Source organism: Hirundo rustica, chromosome 5, assembly GCF_015227805.2.
Source record: "Hirundo rustica isolate bHirRus1 chromosome 5, bHirRus1.pri.v3, whole genome shotgun sequence".
In the NCBI taxonomy this organism is placed as follows: Eukaryota; Metazoa; Chordata; class Aves; order Passeriformes; family Hirundinidae; genus Hirundo; species Hirundo rustica.
Window position 1 is genome coordinate 20,063,005 of NC_053454.1, and position 23,423 is coordinate 20,086,427.

Genomic DNA, 23,423 nt, shown 5'->3' on the forward strand with positions numbered 1-23,423 from the left:
ACCTTTTTACAAATTCATACTTTTTGATTTCATAAGATTTCTTTGTTTATATTTTTGTTTGATAACCTTTTTAGTTGATTCTTATTCTCTATATTCTCTATACCTTTATTTTATTTGAACACTATGTAATAAGCTAATAATTTTTTGTTGTTGTTCTTAATAGTGAAAACAAAGATCTTAGGTCCTAGACACTTTTCCACTTTTCCATCTTTTGCCACTTCTCTTTAATATCCTTTCCTCCCACATTATGTAGTCAAGCAACCTTCAGTAGATTCCTATGTGGAATAAACTCTACAATCTCCTTGAAGTCTCATTCTGTCACCTATAAATTTAGAGGCAGGGGCACAGATTCCCCTCTGAGCCATAGAAAATTCTCTCAGTTAAACAAATTTAGTTACTCTTGAGAATCAAGCAATCTTTCCTTTTCCTCAAAGGAGTTCCATTTAACCTAAAACTCTTCAGTCAAAAAAACACACATGCTGCTGCTGGGCAGCTCTGCTTGGCAGCTTTACACTTTTGAGCTGAAAAATACATTACACAGTAATTATATGACAGACTACAAACGCATCTTTAAATTGTATTTTCTATCACGGTGTTTTGTTATCTCTGTCCATGTAAACTTAATAGATGAGATGCAGTGAAATATAGTAAAAATTTTTTGTGCCATCTTTAAGATACCTGTTATCTTTTTGGAGAAAAATTATCTATCCTTTGGATATGCTGATGATGTCAGTGTCTTAGAAAAGGGTTTAAAGTTGCATAAATCTTCATCTGCTTTGTAATAAAGATGCAAAACATATAATCTCGAGAGACCTTATCTTGTCTTTCTGTTCCACTGAAATTTTCAGTTCCTATCCTTTGAACAGAACTGTATCATACCAGCTTTAGTTCTTTATTTTGAGTTTGCACTTCTTGTTGATGACAGAAATAATTGATTCAAAGGATAACAGAGCAATATGGAGTTAGTCTCTGAATAAACAAAATATTTATGCTTTTTAGAAGTTTAAATGAAATTGGATTGACCAGACTTCTAAATCCAATTACTAGTGATGTAATGCATCTTGTGGAAGCTATGCCTTAGGTATGTATTATATGAAAGACGGATTAGGTAAAACTGAATCAGAGATAAATTCTCATAGATGTTTATAATTCCTTTGGCAAATTTGCATAGCTGAGATATCTAAAACAATTTTAAATTTCCTAAGAGAGTTTTCAAAATATAGATTATTGTAGAAATCCATTTAAGTTTTGCTTTGCAGAAAAAGAGATGCCTGCAGCTAGACAAATTTTTATGGACTGAAGTATAATGAATAAATCTAACAAAAGAAAAATTAAATGATACTTTGTTTAGCAAGGAAAATTTATTCCAGGTTTGCACTTTCTTCCTTTTCCATCAGTTCTACCTCTTAAAATTTGAAATCTGTCTGAAATCTTAATTCAGATTAAGATATCCGTTTGAAAAAAATTATTGTAAATTATCCAGAATTGTTATCTTATAGCATGTTGACATTAATAAATATAATGACAAACTGCTATTTTGTTATTCCAGAAAAATAAATAATTCTATTCAAATAGTTTCAATGAGAGGCAAGATATTTCTCTACTGATTTACAAACAGATGTGGTATAAAATATATTAGGTCCACAGAATCACTTAGTGACAGAAAAAATGTTCTAATCTCTTGAAATTAAATTATATGGCACCTATTCAATGACTTTTAATCTTGTGGGCTTGGAAGATGCTATCAGTCAAAAAAGCAAAGAAACATCCTTTTTTGATCTTTCCTTAAATATAGTGTCCAACATTTTATATGGAAGAAAATCGGACAGAAAAAGCTATTCTACTAAATTACTTTGGTGCAGATTTACACATTTACTTATGGACATAATTTTAAACAGCAAAAAAAAAGTTGGACAAATTTTTTGTATCTAGTGACAATTATTTAGATGGTACTTGCACTCTGCTAATGTTATCTGTAGAGATATAAGGATATGTGTGCTTGAGACAATAAATCCAGGGAAGGAAAAAGGCATTTATATTAAGTATTAAAGTTTGTCAAAGATGAGCTAACAGATTTTGTCCAAGAATGATTGACATGAGAAATATAAGTGTAGAAAATACAAGTAAAATTCAACCTATTAAGTCTGCTTCCTTAAAGGAAAATAAGGAAGATCTGTCTCTCACAGACATTTTTTGAAGCATGAAAATTATTTAAAGGGCATCCTAATTTATCCAGTTCACAAAGCTATCTGTGATGGCAGGAAAAGATTTTTTTCTTGAAATGGATGCCTTATTCTCTTTCTTCCAGTAGCTGTTCAGAGCTTTATCTATTTATATTCATTATTGTTGTTGTAAGAACAGTGCTGGTTTTCATAATTTCATTGGTATGAGAAGCCCTAATTCAGTTCTTCTGTCAATTTTGACCTCTTTCTGTATCTCCTCTACTTTCAGTAGACTAAAAGCATCAGTAAATAGAAACAGAGAAAACTCCACAAAATACTTTTGCAGCAGAACCAAATAATTATAACAATACTCAAGATATATGTAATTGCAGTTCACATGTCTGGTAGGGTAAAGCATGCACTTAAGTTTTTTCAGTTGCTTATTGCACTGTTACATATATAGCTTGTTTTCACACACCTGGCTGGAAAGAAATTTGAGAGTATACGTAAATAGTCTAATAAAAAATAGGAGTCTCAAAATACCTTCACAGAAAGAGCAGAATAAAGTCAAAGTTAATTTTAATGATGAAATGTATTTTTTGTCAAAATATTTTGAAAACACATTAGTTTTTCCATTTGATTTCTATCTGTATCACTTGAAAATAAACAGATAATTTTCAAATTTAGCTAGCTAGCCACTCATCTCTGATTTAAAATTATATATATATATATATATAAATACAGCAAATGCTTTATGCATCCATTTAAGTTAATTATCCTGAAGTGTAGGTTTAATTAACTAACCACTGGTGTCCACCACTGTGGACTGTGGGTCTATCTGCTGTGCTTAGTCTAGACCCAATTTAATAGATCACTATCAGAAATGCTTTGTTTACAAAAGGGCATTAAATAAGCTTATCAGGCCTAACTGCTGCTCATTCCTGTACAAGGTCCATGAAATACCCAAGTGTGATTTGCAGTTACTGGTAGGACTTCATTCAGCTCTGGCAGGAGCATGTCATATCCTTTGAATAATTCTGGAATAATTCCCTCATCTGACCATAAACGTGGCTCAGGTGAATGAAATTTTGGTGCACTTTTCTTTGCCTGAAGTTGCAGCTTCATAGTAGAAAACAACTGTACCAGCCAATATGGAATCTATTACATGAATAAATTAGCTATACTTCAGTGCACAATGCTTTACATTCACAAGAACCACAATCCCAACTGGCACCTCTATTATGATCTCACAAAGGAGTGAGAGACAAAAACACTGCAGAGAGAACAATTTCCTACTAAACATTTTTTCTGTCAGGAAACCATATTTAGAATGGCCTGAAAGGAAAATGTTTGTACAAAGTATGCACCATATGGCCTAGCTATGATACATTGTGGGGGCAACAGTGGGAAATAACCATTTAATAAAAGTAAATTAACAGTTTATTAAACTTTTTTTCTGACATATTGCCAAAATGCAACATTACTTTATTGGTTTTAACAATAGTTGTCCTTCAAGTAAGATGAAATCTTCAGATTTTGTATTCTTTTCATCTTCCACTTCTTTATGTTTTGTCCAGCTCCCATATTTGATCCTTTAACCACTGGTGTTTTGTTTCTTCTTTGGCTTTTCAAAACAGTCCAGCAGCTGCTAACTGATTATGACAACTTCAATTAATATTGGGTAGATTAGTAGAAATTACTTTGTGGATTTAAACTGGGAATAATCAAGAGGATTATTTTTTATTTTCCTCACCTCCAGTCAATACATTTAAAACACTAATATTTAAATTTATTTTTCTGTTGTATATATATACTCTTAAAAAGAGGATAATGTCACCTCACAGTTATTATGTTTTGCTTGGCTAAATTTCGTGCTCTCCTAACCAACATAATTAGGGGCTTTTTTCTACCCATTGTCAAGAATTTAGTCATGCATTGCCAGTGAAGCAAGCCTAACATCATCATTTTTACTGAAGTCTGAGTGAAAGTATAAAATAATAATTTACAAAACTTCTTGATATTCAAATGAATGGAACAAGCTGGAAAATATCTCATTTATTCTGGAAAAATAGATGTTTATTCTGAAGCAGCAGCCCAAAGTATATATACTGCAAATCTTAAAAAATCTGGAGATGTCACAAGCAGAGGAGCAATGGAATATTTCCTGAGATTTCCAGTTTTATGGGTATGGTTAATGCTTTGGCAACCATGTTAAACAGAAGTAAACTGACTAATTTTAGTATTGTTCTGCACAACATAAGAGGAGGTTAATTGCAATATTAAACATTCTTAAACCAAAAATAGAATTGATTCACTTAAAAAGTACTTAGACTGAAGTTACTTCTGACAAAAATTAGTCAGTTTTTACTTCGGGGCTGGGAAATACTTCACAAAATTTGGAGGAATATCTCAAGAAATCTGTTGCAGAGCATGCTCAACTCAACTAAATTACTTAGGAAATTTGAAGACACTATTACTTTGTCAACTAAAGCCCAGTATCTTTATCACTGGAATGAGAGATAGCTCCTGACTAATATGCTTAGATATTATTATGCCCTGTTCAAGTCGTGTCGTGCCTTTTACATTCATCAATCTACTCTATTTGTAAAGTAAAAGCTATACTTCTTTACCACTTATAACTGTTGAATGAATGAAACACTGTAGAATAATTATGGTCAAATAGCTATAATACACACTGCAGTCTCTCTTAGATTCTACCTCTCACAAGAAGGATTGACACTACTGTTTCCAACAAGCTTAGACTTTGCAAGTAACACTTGATTGTCCTCTATTTTGTTTCATTCAAACTAGTTCTATACTTCCTATTGTTAGGAAAAAAAATATCATTATACTGTTTCATTCCATACTGAGATAAGCACTGATACTCTAACCTCTTTTCATATAACATCCCTATGATTTATGTGTAGGATTACGTTCTTTAGGCTATATGCGCTCAAGAGGAATTAGTGCTGTGTTTAATACTTAATTACTAATGGACTGTAACCCAGATGAATCTGTCATAAATATGGAAAAATTCTGAGCTGATGTTTGCAATTAATTCACTGTAATCTGCAGACACAGCTGAAAAATCAATAAAAAAATAATGGAAAAATCCCTTTGAGCAGGACATAAATCACCCTGAGAGATTCATTGTCTTTATTTGTCTTCCATTTTTTTGAGGTGTAAAAACTTTTCCACGTACTATAAAAGCAACATCAACAATGACAAAAAAACCAAAGTCCCAAAACTCCCTCTTCCCTGCAAAATCTCAATAAGAAAGCTTCAGTACTTAAAACAGAATTATAAATTTAGGGGAATTAATTGTGTGAGGTATTAAAAACACCTGTAGGATAATGCAATCATCAGTCACAGCCAGCAAAGCTTCATGAGGGCAAAGTCCTGCTTGTAAAACTTAATTTCCTTTTATAAAAATATTACCCACCTAGTTGATCAAGGGAAGCTAGTTGATGTAATCTTTCTGAATTTCAGTAAAGCTTGCCATGCTTTCTCTCACAGGAACCTTCTGGACAACAGTCCAGTACACAGCTGGGTAAACACATCATGGTGTGATGGGTGAGCAGGTGGCTCACAGGTCAGGCACAAAGAGTTACAGTGAATGGCGTGACATCAGAGTGGTGACCTGTCACTTGTAGGGGTTCCATATCCCTGTTCCATCCTCAGCCCTGAGCTCTTCAAAATCTTCATAAATGATTTGGACACAGGTCTGGAAAGGACTGAGCAAGTTTGCAGATGGTGCAAAGGGCGGAGCTGTTGACTCCCTCAAAGGCAGGGAGGCCCTGCAGAGAGACCCCAACAAATCAGAGGGCTGAGCAATCACCAACCGCATGAAGTTCAGAAACAGAAAGTGCTGGATTCTGTACCTGGGATGGGGCAACCCTGTATGGACAGTCTGGGGAATGAGATACTGGAAAGCAGTGACATGGAAAGAGACCTGGATGTCATGGTCAATGAAAAGTTGTGCATCAGGAACAGCCTGGCCAGCCGGGCAAGGGAAGGGTATTTTCTCACTCTGCTCTGAGCTGGCGCAGCCTCACCTCCAGTGCTGGGTGAAGTTTTGAGTGCCACAGTATAAGATAGAAAGCTACTAGACACCATCCAAAAGAGGGCTATGAAGATGGGGAAGGGTCTAGAGATCTACGCTAGATGATGAAGACACCATACAATGAGCCACTGAGGTCACTTGGTCTGCTCAGCCTGGAGGAGACTGAAGGGAAACCTCTAAAACTTCCTCATGAGGAGAAATGAAGGTGCAGGCACTGATCTCTTTTCTGTGATGAACAGTGACAGGACCTGAGGGAGAGGCCTGAAATTCTGTCACGGGAGTCTTAGGTTGGATATTAGAAAACATTCTTCACCCAAAGAGTGGTTGAGCACTGAAACAGACTCCCCAGGGAAGTGGTCATGGTCCTAAACCTGCCAGAATTCAAGAAATGTTTATATAATATTCTCGGCACATAGTGTGGTTCTTGAAGTTGTCCTGTGCAGGGCCAGGAATCGGACTTCAATGATCCCTGTGGATTCCTTCCAACTAAGAATATTCTATTATCCTAATATTCTAAAATTCCAGGGTAAATTTTATTTCCTCTTAGGAAAACCTCAAAATAATTCCTGTAAAAAAGAAGCTCATGCCACTGACAAGGAATAAAAGACAAAACTCTGTAACTAGCTAATCAGTAAATCATTTTCTTTCCCAGTGACAAGTGGAAGTATTATCATTTATGGCTGAGTTGTATGATTTTATATTTCTGTTATTCTTCATAACTAACAAGGATGAGCAATATATTTTGTAAAATTTAGCCCATTTCTTCTGAAGTTTACTTACACAGACAGGAAAAATGTTAATTAATACATTAATGGTTTTTATTTCTCTTAAAGACATGAAAATGCATTCTTTGTACTTTTCAATGCACTGCATTGAATTAAATTTGGTTCTCTATCCCAGATCTTCTAATATTATTAAGTAAAATTACAAATTTATATGTGCATTTATGAAAGAAACATGTATGACATAAACAGGTAAGTGTATATTTTTTCCATTGTTTAGGATAAAGTTATCCTCATGTGACACAAAAGGTTAAATGAACTCTTCACATGACTGCTATATTTCTTCTTACAATATTGCTTTCTCTTGACAGTTGCTAAAAAGACAAGTAGTCACAAATTATTTGTTTCTGCTTCATGCTGATCTCTGTATTCTTTAGGTGATCATTTGCATGTAGAGCATAGATAACTCTGTTCTTTGTCCCATCTGAAAATAATATAAATTAACAGAGCTTCAGCTCATTTTACACTTAAAAGTTTAACCTTTGAGAGTCTCTGATTTGTTACAAAATATACTTTACATGAGTCACACAGAAAACCTCTGGAAACCCAAGTAATTCTCTTTTTATGAAAGGACTACTACTATTTAATATAGATTACTGTACAATATTTTATTCTTACATGCAGGTATAAAATACAATCTAGAATCCAGCAATGTTTTGCTACACAAAATCGAACAATATAAAATATTTCATTTTCATGAATGCAGTGGTACTAGCAACAGAATCGGCTCAAATTACTATTTCACATGTCAGGATAATTCTGTAAGAAAAAGTAACTCACTCGAAGGTATGAAAGAAACAAATCAGTATTTTTCCTTAAAGCCAAATCTTAAGTATAGAAGCCTTCAGTCGGAAGCCTCCAAACAAAAGCCTCTAACTTTAGTATGAGTTCTTGTTGGCAAGCCCAAGTAGTTCATGTTTATTGATTTTATTCCTGCCATTACTTGTGACAATTAACTGGCCATGTGCTTAGTGGGAGTTTATCTTTCTAATCAGTAACCATTTGAAGCTAAACCTTAACCATATATAATGTACTTTTATACTGCTTCAACAAATATCACTCTCACAAAAGAGTTTGAAACTCCATGTCACTGACTTTTTCTATGTATTAAACTCCCATTATCAGTTCTGTATATCTTTGAAGATATTTGTGAGATATTCATGAGACCAAATTACACAGGACATCATTTGGGTCCGTGTTTTTAGTTTCTAAATGGAAGCAATGCTGCATTCATTAGTATCCCTTAGAAAACATTATTTGGAATACCTCCAAAAATAAGTTGTCTGTTGAATGAGATGGGCATAAATTGAAGGGAGATGAGAGGAAGTCATGATGTGTTTATGTTCTGTGGCAAGAGCCCTTGTTTTCCTACCTGGTGTCCATTCCTGATATGAAAATACATTATTAAATCCTTATCAACAGGAATTAAAATAAAAGGGAGAAATAGCTGAGGTGAGCTAATAATGACTGCTAGCTACCTGATTCCCTTAGAGCTCCTGCAGTCCCATCACTCTGGTAGAGTATCAAGGAAGTTATGGTGTCTTTTGAGCCTCGATTCAGATTTTCTTAAGTCATCTGTAGAAGAGCTGACATTCTAATTGCTCCATAAATTGTTTCAGCTCAGGGTTTGTTAAGCACTGACACATTTTACTGAAAAAAATAAAGGTATGTAATTTGACACAGTGACAGATTAATACCTTAGCATTAGATTGGCAGAACAATTAGACAGCTTAAATGTTTCCTACGTCTTAATGTCTATGCTACTTCAGGAAGCCACAGTAAGTCCTGCTTTTCTGAAGGATATGTTGCCATTTCAGTGATAGAAGTAAATCAGGCTATCAAAGGATTTAACAGGATTACAAGAAGCCTTGCAGCAATTACATTTAAATCTAGAAAATTAAAATCTGGGGAATTTAGGTTCAGCATGGTGTATTTAGTATGGTACTCACCACCAGTATCCCATAAGCTGATACTTAGTTCTCATCATATATATGCAATTGCTTTTGTGAAAGAAAATGAAATAATACAGTCTGAACTACAGGATAAGTATGATTTTTCAAAGAGAAAACTTTGTGTTTCTACTGGCCTTTCCTATTTTATAATGTAATCAAACTAGCTTTTGTCTAGAATTAGGCCTGTTGAATTTGATTTCACTTAACTATAATGTTGTAACAATTTATATTATTGTCCTCCACTGACAACCATCAATCAATATGATTTTGGCCCATAAGACTACAAATATGGGGGTTTTTTAGTGTGAAAACCCCAAAACCCATAGATGTATTTTTAATACAGACTGTCTTTAGGTTAGTTGTGAAATACTGGTGATTCCTTGAAGGACATAGATGCAATATTATTGAACTGGCATAATCACTAATTTAGGCAAGATTTTTTATATTTTTCATGTTGTTGCATAATTAGGGAAACCGTTAAAGAGTATTATACTTTAACCTGCTGGAGATAACTATGATGGAAATAACTATGATTATGTGGAATCTCAGTCAGAAATATTATTGCTTGGGTGATATTTCTTTGGTTTCCTGTGTAAGTCATTGTAAGTTGCTATACTACTAGACTGCTAGACTGGTGTAGTATGTTTAATAAGCATTAAAACACCCAATCAAAACTTCATACATTCATTATCTTCTTTGACTGCTCCTCCCTAATAAAGAGACAGATAATATTCAAGGGACTCAAAACAAAGATATTATATAAGATATAAGCACTTGGGAAATTTTGATTCTTACACCAGTTTCAGGTTCCATGGACTTCAGAGGTGTGATATGTTTTGCACCACTACTGTTAGGAGCTATATTAATTCTTTAACTTTATGAAGAAACTAATTCTAAAATAGGATGGATTTTTTATTCCTCAGGAAACAAGGTTGTATAAATGCTAAATTATCTTATTGGAACTTGAGAGTGGGTAGGGTGTTTTTATCATTATGGGTTTTATGTTTCTGTATTCTTTTGATTAACACCTGAATTAAGTGGTCCAACTGCTTCTGGGGTTTGCTTATTCTTTTAATTCCGTAAAATTTTAAGGAGGATTCCAAAATGGATTTTTGGTTGAATTGAGGCCCACAATCTGAGGTTGATTTATTATTGAATAAGTCAAGAGACTCAACCCAGAAACAGTTAGGAATTGGATTGAGGCCAAAATACATGAGAGTTGGCAATCACATCAACAGAATTGTAGAGCTGAAGGGAAACTTTAGAAGTCATTTAGAATTTAGAGCATCCTTTTTTTTCCAAGGTATGATTAGCTACATTTATGTTATCATGGGAAATTTTTTTCTAGATATTTGTAAAACTTATTAAAACTTATTCCAGATTCTGTAACTTTCCGTTACTACATCATTCATCCTCAAAGATTTTTTTTTTTTTTTTTTTTTTCTCCTAATCTGATTTGTCATTGTTGCAATCAAGACATCACGTCTGGTATTTTTCACTATGGGCATGCAAAATAGATTGTTTCTACTCTTGTTCTTTTTTGTTTTTCTTGCCTTTTAGGTACATTAACAGTGTTCTTTTTGTATCATATCTGCTTTCTCTTCTCTTCTCTTCTCTTCTCTTCTCTTCTCTTCTCTTCTCTTCTCTTCTCTTCTCTTCTCTTCTCTTCTCTTCTCTTCTCTTCTCTTCTCTTCTCTTCTCTCTAATTCACTTTCATTCATCTATAATGAACTTTTTTCAAAGGTAAAAGAATCATTTAACTGTTTCTATTTTCCTATGATATTGCTTTCTTTGTTTGCTTTAATTTTATTAGTTTTCATTGTAAAGGACTATCTAGCAGCTTGTGTTTCATTTAATGTGTCACTCTGGTCTCTTGAAACTGCTGAGTATTAGGACTTTGGACACATCACAGCAGTGAGTCTTGCTGGATTTAAGAATTATTTAAGAGGAGCTATTATTTTCCACCATTTTCAAGTAAAGTATTGAAAATTCTCACTTTCATTCTATATTCTTCATTCTTTATTTTTATATTTCTTTCCTTTGCATTAAAAAAAAAAAATCAAAATTTCAGAATTTATTATTTTGTATCATTCTGCCATACCTTGTCTCACAATATTAATCATTCTATCAATATACATAAACCCTCTCTGTACTCTCAAGTATTTTCTTAAGCACTGAAAGGAATTTTAGAATTAGGCATGATATACATGAAATTATTCTAGCCCAAAAGCCATTAATATATTCATTACTTCAGTGTAGTTGGCATATCTCAAGCAGTGGATTTGTGTTTGACTTTATTCAGTAAGACTGTTTCAGAGATGGCATTCACTATCTCTGCAGTACACGATAATGCCACATTCAGAATGACAGCAGTCCAAGCCTTGGGGCACTAAACGCTTCTTGAGATATGTTCAATTGCTGTTTAACTGTACTTGGCCTAAGGTACAGAGAAAGAAATTGCTGATGCTTTCAAACATGTTTAAGTATTTTTATAGTGTCTTGGCATGTCAGAATATGCCACAGCACAAACTGGGGTCCAGTTCCTGAATTACTGCAATTAGGAGGCAAGGATTTCAACAGCAGTACCATTGTAGCTGTATTCCTGTAGACTAGCTTTCTTTTTTCCCCCTTAAACAGTGATTTTCTACAATATGCACTCTTTCAGCTTTTTTTCTGCATTATTGTTCCCTGATCATGTAGTCAATACTTGTTATGCTTTAAGAGCTCTATTATGTCCCTGATCACACAGCTCATAAAACAGTCATGGCTTTTAATATAAAAACCATGTAAATATACTCCACTTTAATCATATAGTGTTGTTTCAGTTGCATTTTGGACGATCTTCTGAATGTAATGTATTTGTGTATAGAATGCAGAAAAAACAGGGCTCATCTAAACCACAGTCTCTTCCTTTACTATATAGCTGTTTCTATTCTTTCTTTTCTCACAGTAGCTGGAACTACTCCACATGCACTTTTTATAGGTCCTCAATGAATGGAACCATGCAGCGATATTATGGGCCTGTCAATGTGGAAAGCAAAATCTGTGTGTAGTCATTGATTTGTCATAGATACTATCTAGAACTCATCTGCCAATTACTCCTTAGATCCTGTGGACCAAGCTGTATGGTTTACAGAAGTACTGTTGCACTGTAGTACTATATGGCTACTGTGGTTTTGTACTCCTGCAAGGAGAAGGTCTACAGCTAGAAATGTTTTCTGAAAATGGTCAAATTATTGTATCTAGATATAGTGCCACTATTGATTTGGAAGTCTTTCCATCTCCAGGGACAAGTGGAACAGAACTTTTGCCAGGTTAAGTACATCCCAAATCTGTTGTTACCATCAGCTTTGTGTGTAGTTTACAAAAATAAAAAAGTGAAAAGCTCTTTACATTTTTCTCCAGTGTCTGTGCCAGAACCATGACTAGATGTGGGTCTATAAAATATATTGTACAAGAAGGGTTGTTAAAAAATGTGTAGAGTGGGGCCAGAGTGAGCATTCTTTACTATATTCCTGCAGTATGTGTGTAAAATAAAAGCATATAACTTGTAACATGTAGAGTTATAGAATTGATAGGGTTGGAAGGGACCTTAAAAATCATCTAGTTCTAATCCCCAGGTGTACTTGTTGACTACTGAGTTCATAATACTGCTTATGTCCCTGATGAAATATATTAACCTCTTTAGATTAGGAATAGGAGGAGAGAAAATAGTGGAAGCCTGTTTGGTTGGAATATTTAAGTTACTTTCTTTGGCTTTAAACTGGAGATAGAACATCATCTTTCCCCTGCCTAACCTGCAGTAGTAGGTACCTTCCTTTTTTGATAATAAGCAACCCTTCTAGCCCTAAGGGAACAGTCAGCTACAAACAGCAGAAATATTAGCATACATGTAAATATCTCCGGTCACTTACATCCTTTTGTACAAAGTTTTATGGAAAACATAAAACATATAATTGCCTCAGAAATTATCTGCAAATGTTCAAAGATTTATTGGATGAGTAGTTACTAAAGTTTAAAAAAAAATCTTTTATCAGGTAAGATTTAAAATTTTGTGGTAGAAGCTTCTATCAGATACAATGACAAAACAGATTTTAAGGCCCTTCAAATTAATGTTTTCCAATTTTTTTTTTTCCCAGGCTGAAGTCTGGCAAGTGAAATCTGTTTTAAAAGTATTCATTTTTGAAGTCTCTGTTTACATGTATACCTAAATTTTTTTTCTAAATATCTACTTTTTAGGGAATGGGTTTACAATGATTATGTCAAACAATACCTAGTTCTCATCTAGAGACACCATGAGAAGATATGCTTGAAAATAACTAAGAGGACACCTTCTGATGACATCTGCTGATGATCCTATTGTGTAGATAAAAGGTTGAATTTGACTAGTCTATATAAACTCTTAGAACCCAATCCCAAATCTACAGATTTCTGTGTAACAAGAAATATCATATGTCTCTCTCACTAATTAATGATGTGATTTTTTTATTTGTTAATAAGGGGCATTTTAAGCACAAATTTTACTTGGTTTCCAGTTATGTAACTGCAGTAGGAATCTGTTGTGCTGCTCCTTGATGATTTGCCAGTTCTGCTGACAAATTGTTTCCTGTGTCATATTCCATTAGACTTTTCAGCTCTCAGTGGGGTCAATACTAGAGTATTTAACTTTTAAACTGAGAAGCACTTAAAACACCATTTTGCTTAGAGATAGATATGTTTCAATGCAAATTATACTAGAGGACATGAGTAAGTTTATTTTTAAATTTAGAGGTTTTTCAAAACTTCATGAGCTAAGTAATTTAAAATGCTGAGCATAGAGTCCCTGCTCTGCAAAAGAGGGTTGATGTGTTTCAGTGAATTAGCAAAAATGCAGTTACTTACTCTGCAGCTAAAGTGGCATGTCAGTTTATCCAAATAAGAGGTTAAATCACTGTTAATCAAGTGCAGTCTATAGAAGGCATCCCATTTTCCTTTAACCAACTAGTTTAGGTATGTCAATCTTTTAAGCAGAAGAGGAATTAAAATGCAACAGGTTTCAAACCATGCTAGGTTAGATCTGTACTCAAGTGCTGTACTGATTCAAGCTCTAAGAACGGATGCAAGAAAGCAATGGAGTAGAAGGCTGTATGAACTATAAGTGCCAAATCTTAACTGAAGGTGTCTTAGAGGAAAATATAGAGCACTGAGTTTGACAGCCTGAGAGAGATGAGGCTGTTGCTGCTGTTTCATATCCCCAAGTGCAAACAGTAGCAAAGATGAAGATATATTCCCAGCAGGCGCATACACAGAGCATACACATACAACAAATATATACCGAGTTGTCCACACAGACCACAGACACTCAAAGCCCTTCCATGAACACACCAGGGGCCTCATTCTGTCCTCTTCTCTGGCTGGACAGGATGAAAGACAACCAGTGATAGTGGACATGTCCATAACTATACATGCATTCATAACAGAGATACCATTCCCAGGAATGAGTTAGAAAATAATTTAATAAGAGGACAGGATAGATGGTGTTCATATGGCACAGAACAGACCCAGACAAACTTATTACACAGCAAACTATTTACATGTGACTGGCCCTTTTGTCTCCTTATATCTCTATTTCTCCACCATCACCTAAATTCCTCACTTGTCTTCCCGATGGTCTCTCCCCTAAACATCATCTAAGTCCTTTCCTATCCCAAATTCCTTTTCCCCATGTCTTATAATGTGCTCTACATACCTAGACAGCAATCCCCAGCATTACACAGAAAAATTATTTTATTTCCTGAATCCTTATTTTGAGTTCCTATCTGCTACTATACACCCCTGTGCTCCTCTGGACCTGGACAGATGGACTTTTGAGGGTCTGATTGCTCAGATGGGCCTGAGTAGGTCTGTCAGGGTATTATTTGGGCTAGTATTGTTCTTCCAGTGTCTCTCTGAGCTCTTTTGTGGGTACTGCTGACTCAAAATTTTTTTCAGCTGAACAAAGTCCATCAGATATAATAAGATGCTAATTGTTTCAATCTGAAAAAAACCACCCCAAACTCAAACAACAAAAGAAAATCTTTTCAATAAACATATATTCTTAAGTTTTAAATAAAGATCAGACATATTACCTTGATCAGCAATAGCTAATATTATGTCAGAGTAATAATTAAGATACTTGAAGCAAGCATAACATTTAATGGCGGGGTGTGATCAGAATACACAAAGCAATCACACGGAGATGAGAGATTTTGCAGGGCAGAGAGTTCCTCCGAGCAAGCTCAAGGCTGAGCCAAGGCCGAGAGCCCCTCTGCCTGTTTATTTCTTTTTATACATTTGTGGGTCTGGCTGTGTATTGGCTTCTGGAGTTTTCAACCCTCAGCCGAATGGCCAGACCAACTGTCAGTTACAATTGTTTTCAGGTTAGAAATATGCAAACAAAGGACAGAGAATGAAAAACAAAGGATTTGTTTATATTACATGTATGAGAAAGAGCAGAAACTGCTCCTAATATTGTACAGTAGCTAAAAGTCTGACTCCATTTTATGAACAATCAAAAGGCTTTAAAAAACTCAGAAAAACCAGGGTGACAGTGGGGTTTGTTTGGAAATTAGGTGCTGGTTCAAATAATTAATGGAGATTTAAGGGAATTGGCCCTGTTATAAAAATATGAAAAATTCTGCTTAAAAATCAAAGCACATCAGGGCAGCTGAGCAGTTAATTATTTCTTATTATTAGGGACTGAGTCAGAATAATGCTCATTTAGCTGACAGAGGAGTTTCCTGTTACCATCCCCATATTCTGTGTATGTTTGCAGAACACAGTCATCTGAAAACTGATAGGCTGATAAGTTTTCACAGTATTGCATCCTTCACTGGGAAAAAAAAAAAAAAAAAGAAAAAAAGAAAAAAAGAAAAAAAAGGAATTGTGTGTAAGGGCAAAAGCCTTAAGAATAAATTGGGGGAAAAGATTTTAAAAATAAAAAATCGCTCAATTCCTTCCTCCCAGCCTTACACATCTTAGTTACAGGGTTACTCAGTTATCTAGACACCAGGGTTGTTTCCTTATTAAAGTCAGTGATATTTCATTGAAATTTTTGACAGTATTCAGAATACATACAGTAGATTCTATAAAATGTTGACACCTGTCAGTAGCAAATAGTGTACACACTCTTTAAAATACTGCAATAATTTATTTATTAAATTAAGGTTTAAATGCCTGAAAAAAATCAGTACAAAATGAAGATAAATCTGACTTTCAAGAGCTTTTGCAATTCTATCAGGATTAAATCCACAGATGTTGAAATGAAATAACACCTTCTCTGCAAGTATCTTGTAAATTTTTTAAATTAAAATGTTTATTCTGGAAGAGCAAAAGATTTTTGGTTGTGGGGGTTTTTTTGTTTTGTTTTGTTTTGGTTGGTTGGTTGGTTTTTGGGGTTATTTTTGTTTTTGTTTTTGTTTTTTTTTTTTTCTTCAGCTGTGGTCTTTTTTTCAATTTATAAAAAATTCACAGTTGGAATTGTCATCATTCGGGGAGGTACTCTATCAGCCAAAATCAAAGAAAAATAGGCAAAATAAAAGTAACAGAATGCAGGCCTTTGAAAGAGTTTTTATAAAGCACATGTTATTACAGGCAAAAATTAATGCTTACAAGCACTTGGATGTTGTAGTGGGAAAGTAGAAAGATGCCACTGCCCATATGAAGTACCTGACTGTTTTCCATGTTGAAGTTCCTTGCTCCCTTCTAAAATAATTGCTTTTTTATAAAACAAACCCACATATTTCATCAAATAGGTCATATCATATGAAAGTCATATCAAACACACTTGAAAATTTTATTTTTTAATTTATGTTCTTTGTCAACTTTGTTTGAATATCATGTTGTTACTTTGTAGGCAGTTTCAGTTATTCCTTTAGACCATAAAATACACTCTAACTGAATAAAAACTAGGTTTAAGAATCTTACCCATTCCTTAAAATAGTTGAGGTAGCTTTTACATTCAGTTGTATGCAAGTATCAAAATAGAAATATTAAATATACCTGCATTGCAAACAGATAGGAGTCAATCCTGCAGGCCCCTGAGCTTAGCTGTTTTTCAGTGAAAGCTCTTCCAAGTACAGAAAACTTAGACATAGTGAAGAGGAACAGGACACCGTCTAATACAGCAAATCACATATAAAACGTTTTTCTTTGGGTAGCACTCAGATTTATCCCATGCCCTACCATGCACATATACACACAGAATGGCTTTGTTTGTACTATTGATATTGTTTATAACCCATAACAGAGGTTTTGTATGCTTCTGCAATTACTGATTGTACAACTTATGCAACACGTTGCTGACTAACAACTCAAGCGCCCAATCCTCAGAAATACAAATAGAGGTTTACATTACATGAATATCCAGTCCCTTTGTCAATAATAGATCTGCTCATTTGCAGGGTTTTAAGTACGTTTGTAAGTATTTTCAAGGTGCAGTGTCTCAGGATACTTCCATATAAATTCAGAGTATTCTCTACAAAAAAAATTCAAGGAAAGGTATTTTTAATAATTTCTAGAAAATTGGCAGTATGGAATTAAATGCTTCTTTGACTCTTTCAGCATCAAAATTAATTCAGTACCTAATGCCAAATGCTTCTGGAATTGATTTATAGGCACAGGAAGAGGATGAATAGCTTTTTTTCTTTTTTTTTTTTTTTAATTATTAAGGTTGAGAAAAACTGCACAAATCTGTTTGTTGCCTCTGGGCACATGCAATGTGAAAAAAATATTACTGAGGAACTTACTGCAACATTCCTACCAAGACCTTTAAAAATACCTTTTGTGAGTTTAAAGATTCTGTTTCAGTGGAAGTCACTGTAATATTAATTTATAAAGACAATTCTCTTTTATTTTCAGATTCACGGCCTCTACCAGATGTAGCCCTAACAGGGAAGTGCACCCGAGAATGTGATGAATATGGCCACTCAGACTCCTGCTGGATGCCAGTCCGTACCTCTCCGGAGAGAAAGCAGAAGAGCCAGCCAAAACTCTCCACTTTCATGCCTGTTGATGAACGGGGCAGTCAGGAAAAGCTGGCCAATGGAGAAGCCTCCCTCATGGGTGACCGCAACAGGAACCTCCTTAACAAAAAGTTGACCTCATCCTATGAGACCTTCAGCGCAGCTAGCTTCAGCAAAAATGAAGAAGGCAATCCAGAGGATATCCCCCTTACACAGACAGGGGAATACAAGCCATCTCCTGTCAATACTCTAACTAGAAGAGAAGTTTACCTGTAGGCTAACAAGCAGCAACAAAGTTCTTTCATAATATAAGAAAGAAATGGGGCAAAAGTCTTAAAATCACAACAATTTTAAGAAAAAAAGTGAAACAAAAAAGAGGGGGCCACCAAAGAGACAAAAGATCTGCCTGCCACTTCTGCCTCCATAGCAGGCATGTAATTATACTGTCTGCCTGACTTTACTGTACAATGTAGAAAATGTTGTTACTTGCATGTCTAATTCCTCCTCCCTGATTTTTATTTTCCTAGATCTCTGGTTGCAAATTACTCCCATAGTAGCAAGCTTGATTAAAAAGAACACAACACACTGTTGTTTCCCCTCTGCAGAAGCATGAATTAAGCCACTCATTTTGTTTGTTTGTCATCTGGCTTGTTGAGGATAACAGGTCAGGGAAAACGTATTCAAAACATACCATCTGAATATTGCTGATCCCCATCAGGGACAATCCTTCAGAAACCATAAAGATATAGGATAAATATAAAGGAATAATCATTAATAGGCACTTTGTGAAGACCACAGCTTTAATATTTTCACCTCTCATCTGAGGCAGGAAGCAACAGAAATACATTCAGCCTGAGACTGCAGTCAAATACATGGCATATTTTCCTGTGATTCATGAACTTTGGTTCTGTTTTATCCATTGAACAAATGTGTCTTGCTGTGTCTCTGTGTCTCCTTCTCTCTTGTTCTCTGTAATGATTATTTCAATGTAAACACAATTACTATCACTTTTACCATAGGATAGCAATGCTAAACAATTGAAATCATTATTTGGGGCAAGACTAACATTTAGCTGGGAAGATTGTAATAACAAAAAGGCCAAAGATCACACAATGGATCAGGGGAACTGCTAAGTATTGGGGCTTGACTTCGAAAATAAATGTATTCACAAAAAACCACATGTACTCATAATACAGCTTCAGCTACACTCTACGCAGAAGCACAGTTCACAAGCCCAGATGACAATTTTTTTTTCTGGTGTGGTTCAGTTGAATGCCCAAAGGAACTGATCTGGTTTTTTGTAAAGACATGATATATTGCAGCACATGCTGCATATGATATGCTGCATATGGTAGTTCCAGGGAATTTTAAAGATCAAAATTAAAAACTAATAGTAGAAGAGAAGGCTGTGTTAGTGGAATGCTTGATGGGAGGGAAAGGGTGGAGAGTGGGATAATGCAGTAACAAGAGAACATTACAACTTGGATACAAAATCTTCTTTTCAGATTGCAAAGCATGGTCGGTAAGTCTGGTCATCAACGTTGCAGCTTATCAACTGCTTCAATTATGTCAAAGATGAGGATAATGAAAGCTTTCTTGAAACCAAGTGCATTAAAACCAAGTGCAATACTAAATGATATCAAGACTCAGAACCTTTAGCATTAGTAACAAATGGTCTGATAAACAGTGGTATGATACCCAGGAGGTCAAAATTACTTAAAAAGAGTCCAAGCTACTGTGATATGCAAAAGCTGTAACAATTATGGTGAATACTTTTTGAAAGGAAGAGAAAATGAAACAGGGTTTTGTGCAATAAAAGCAACAAAACATGCAGAACATCAACCAATTGCTTTGTAGTTGATGTTGTAATAATCACAGACCAAGCTCAGACATTCAGACAAAAGTGACAATCAAACAACACAGCAAGGACAGCTCAAGGATGGGGAAGGCATTCAGACCCCTGGCTGTTGAACCTGGCGTGAAGGCATGGCTAGATGACACTCTAGTAACTAGAGTCATAATGTAGCTTTGGGTAGTTTCTTGCTTTGAAGAATTGCATAGAAATAACCTTAAACAGCCTAAGGTAGAGGTTGGTAAATCAAAACATCTCATCACATTTATCTTTTGAATTCACTTCTCCGTATAGTGGGTTGTGCCATTACTGGCCTTTTCATTCACCTCTAAAGTTTGCTTTCTTCAAGTAACATTAGTTTGTGTACAGCAGCTATGATGAATGGGCACATTTTAGAAAGAAAATATTAAAATCAAAGATTATTAATGATTGAACATTTTTCTGTTTAATTATTTAAGTAATACGGAGAGATGCAAGCTAGTACTTTGTTATAAGACTGCATATAGCAGTTACTACTTTGTATAATCTGTAAGTACCTGTTTAAAAATGCTTCTAAAAATGCTTATGTAATGTAAACACATTTTTCTTGCACGTTTCAACAGAATACACAATTGCATAACACAAATGTTCAACAGAACTTCCTTTAATAAAGATTTTATTTAATATTACAGACAAGAAAATAAATTAGGTAGCTGGGTTCTGTATACTCTTAGACACTTTTTCTACAAGGCTAATAATACAGGTCATAGTAGACCTTCAGATTAAATGGATCAGCAGTCACTCACCAATTTTTTCACCACATAAGACAGTCATGAAATAATTTTCTTATGTGCATCTCCTTAGATCTCAAATGCGTGTGAAAGAATTTTTAAAAAATTCTACCTACTGTAAGTATTCACAGCAATTCTTGTGGAACTAGCCACTATTAATATGCTGATTACTCTTCTGACCTGGCATGACATACAAATATATTTTGTGTTTGTATTTTTCCTCTTTATTTGAAATAGGTGAATTCTGGTGCCACTCCATAAATAGAGTGCTTTTGTATAAAAATAAACAAATAAAGCTATAAAAAATAATTAGGGTGAATGCAAAATATGCAACTGTGCCTTTTATACCTATTATTATGGTAAAGTGGTAGTTGGGTTTGGACACTGAGGGGTAAGGGGCTATTCCCAACTTTTTTGAACCTGTATATTTACCTGTGTTTATTTTCTGAGAAATTATAAATAATATATTTAAAACAAGCCTTTTGCCAAACTCAGTTAATGGACCAGTCTTAAGCATTATTAACACAAGGCTGTGGTTTAAGTAGGTCTTGATTTTTTTTTTTAATTACTATTTGTGTGGGGTTTGGGGTTCTTTTAATTTGTTTTTAATTCTGCTGCCTGGAAAGTATGATCAGTCTATAATGACAGTTATTTAGCAAGGTGTCACCAGTTCACGTTGCCAGGAGAATAGACAATTTTTTAAATTGCTTTTAGCCTTCATCACATTTTAGTTGTACAGTATAGAAATCATCTTTTTCTTTCCTTCCACGGGAACTCAAATGAGCTTTGCATGTATTTTACATTAGGGCACCTTTATAGATTGATGTGTTAATATATAACTTTATACGTATTAGAAAGTTCAATAGCTTTAGTCTAAAATCTAAGGCTTATTCCAGATCTCAGACCCACTATGTTTATTGAATATCATTTCTGACTGGCCTGCTGCCTGAGTTTCAGGAAAAAAAAAAAAAAAAGTTAAACATTATTTTTATGTGGGGGAAGAACTTAAATGGGATTGAAATGATTGGCTGAAAGGCTACCCTAGAAGTTGTCAAGCAGAAGAAACATGAATATGGATAAAGATCTTGCTATAAATCCAGTCATTGCCAAACACTTGTAGGGAAGTTGAACAATGAAATAGTTTTCCTTCTGTTTCATTGGTGATAAATATACAGAGTTTTCTTAAGGAAAGAAGCAGATGAAAAAGCAATAGAAATTAAAGCCCATCAGTTAAGTTGAATTACTGACTGAAAGAGCATAAGCACATGGAAGAAGGCAACATTCACCAGCTACCTGGGGTATCCTTTCAGACAACTTTTCCTAAATTTTAAAGCACTTGCATTCAATGTGGTACGATCTGTTTGTAATAATAATCATTGACTATTGTTCTGCAACTTGGATGTTGATAGTGAAGCAGAGAACAATTTATCATTGTTTATTATGAGTCACTATGCACGCAACTATGCTAAACATGGCAAAATGTATTAAACGCTAGTCCACCTCTATTTATGAAATATTTACATAATTTAATTTGCTTTTGTACAGTTTTATGTAAATAAATTGCTTGTCATTTTTGTCTCTGCAAATTAAAATATAACATGTTCAACTGGTTGCCCATTTGCCAGTTTACTTTCTTGGACAGTCTATTCCAATTTTACTAGAATAAATAACGCGCTAGTTTCAATATTAAATGGTATTTTGAATGGCAAAGATGACACTGCCTTAGTAACTGGACACAGATTCAGCCGCTGAGGTAGCTGAGGTTTTACCTGTCTTCGAGAGAAATTCGACAGCGGTGAGGCTATTGCCCCCCAGGACAGCATGCAGCTGTTTTCATAGTAGAAATAGAATACTTGTAACCTGAACAGCTGTTTCTGATTACTGCTCAAAAGGCCTTATTTTTAAGGTGTGTTCTAAACTTTCCTATTAAGTGGATTAACAAGTCTTTATTAAAAGTCCATGTATTTCCATTATGGAATGACAATTTTCTTATTATCCACAAGGTTGCTCTTTTTTCCAAGAAGTTTAGAATTATTAACAAATCCTAAAATGTCAGTGGAGAGTCTATACTGGGAAAAACAACACAATTAACACAGAATTTCAGGGGATAAAAAAGAGAAATAAAAGCTTCCTGTTCTTTCTGGCTGTGAATCAAATTACCCATCTCAGCATAACTGCAGATCAAGAACAAATCCTCCTCAAGAAGGAACATCTAGGAAGAAAGAGTTTATTTCTTAGCTATCTGGATCACACATACCTTTTTTTGTCTTTGTTTGTTTGCTTGTTTGTTTTAAAAGAGCATGTTCTAAAACAGTCATTAAATTGAGGTTTGCATCAGTTATAATATGCAAGAAATGTGTTTGTGGGGAGAGGGATCGAAAGTTAAAACTCTTCTCACCCTCTAACTCTGTGTTATGCAAAATACAGAATTACTACAGAAATCTTGCAAACCATTGAATACAACTTCCCAATAAACATCATAGAAAGTTCTGTTTATATCCTTTTACTGTAGCTACAGAGTAGGCTTTGGTTTTTGTTGATAGAAGCTGGCCGGAGCATTTTTTAAAATAAACTTTATATTGCAAATTTCTTTCTCTGAATGTCCTTTAAGTTAACATTTCCTTCCACAAGCAGAGGTCTGAATCTGCAAGCCTATGAAGAAAGTTTAATTTGCCACTGCACCACCAGTGCAGTGGATTTCTCACGCTGCACTAGAATGAGCTACCCCTCCACCTCATTCAGCAGTAGCAGTATTTTAATGAGAAACTTCAATCAAGCTTTCAAGTTTATTTTATACTAGTTGTAGTATGCAAAGCATGACCTTATGTTTGTTTATATTGTCTTTTATCTGCATTTTCTTG

The 23,423-nt window shown here is 34.6% G+C and overlaps 1 protein-coding gene across 1 annotated transcript in view; it reads left to right on the forward strand.

Annotated features, from left to right (window-relative positions):
- Positions 1 to 22,390, forward strand: part of PCDH7 (protocadherin 7) — a 271,439-nt gene extending 249,049 nt beyond the window's left edge. The window contains 1 exon segment of the mRNA XM_058420630.1: positions 17,837 to 22,390. Coding sequence (XP_058276613.1) covers positions 17,837 to 18,216 — 380 coding nt within the window. The 3' untranslated portion in view covers positions 18,217 to 22,390.
- Positions 22,391 to 23,423: the final 1,033 nt, after the last annotated feature.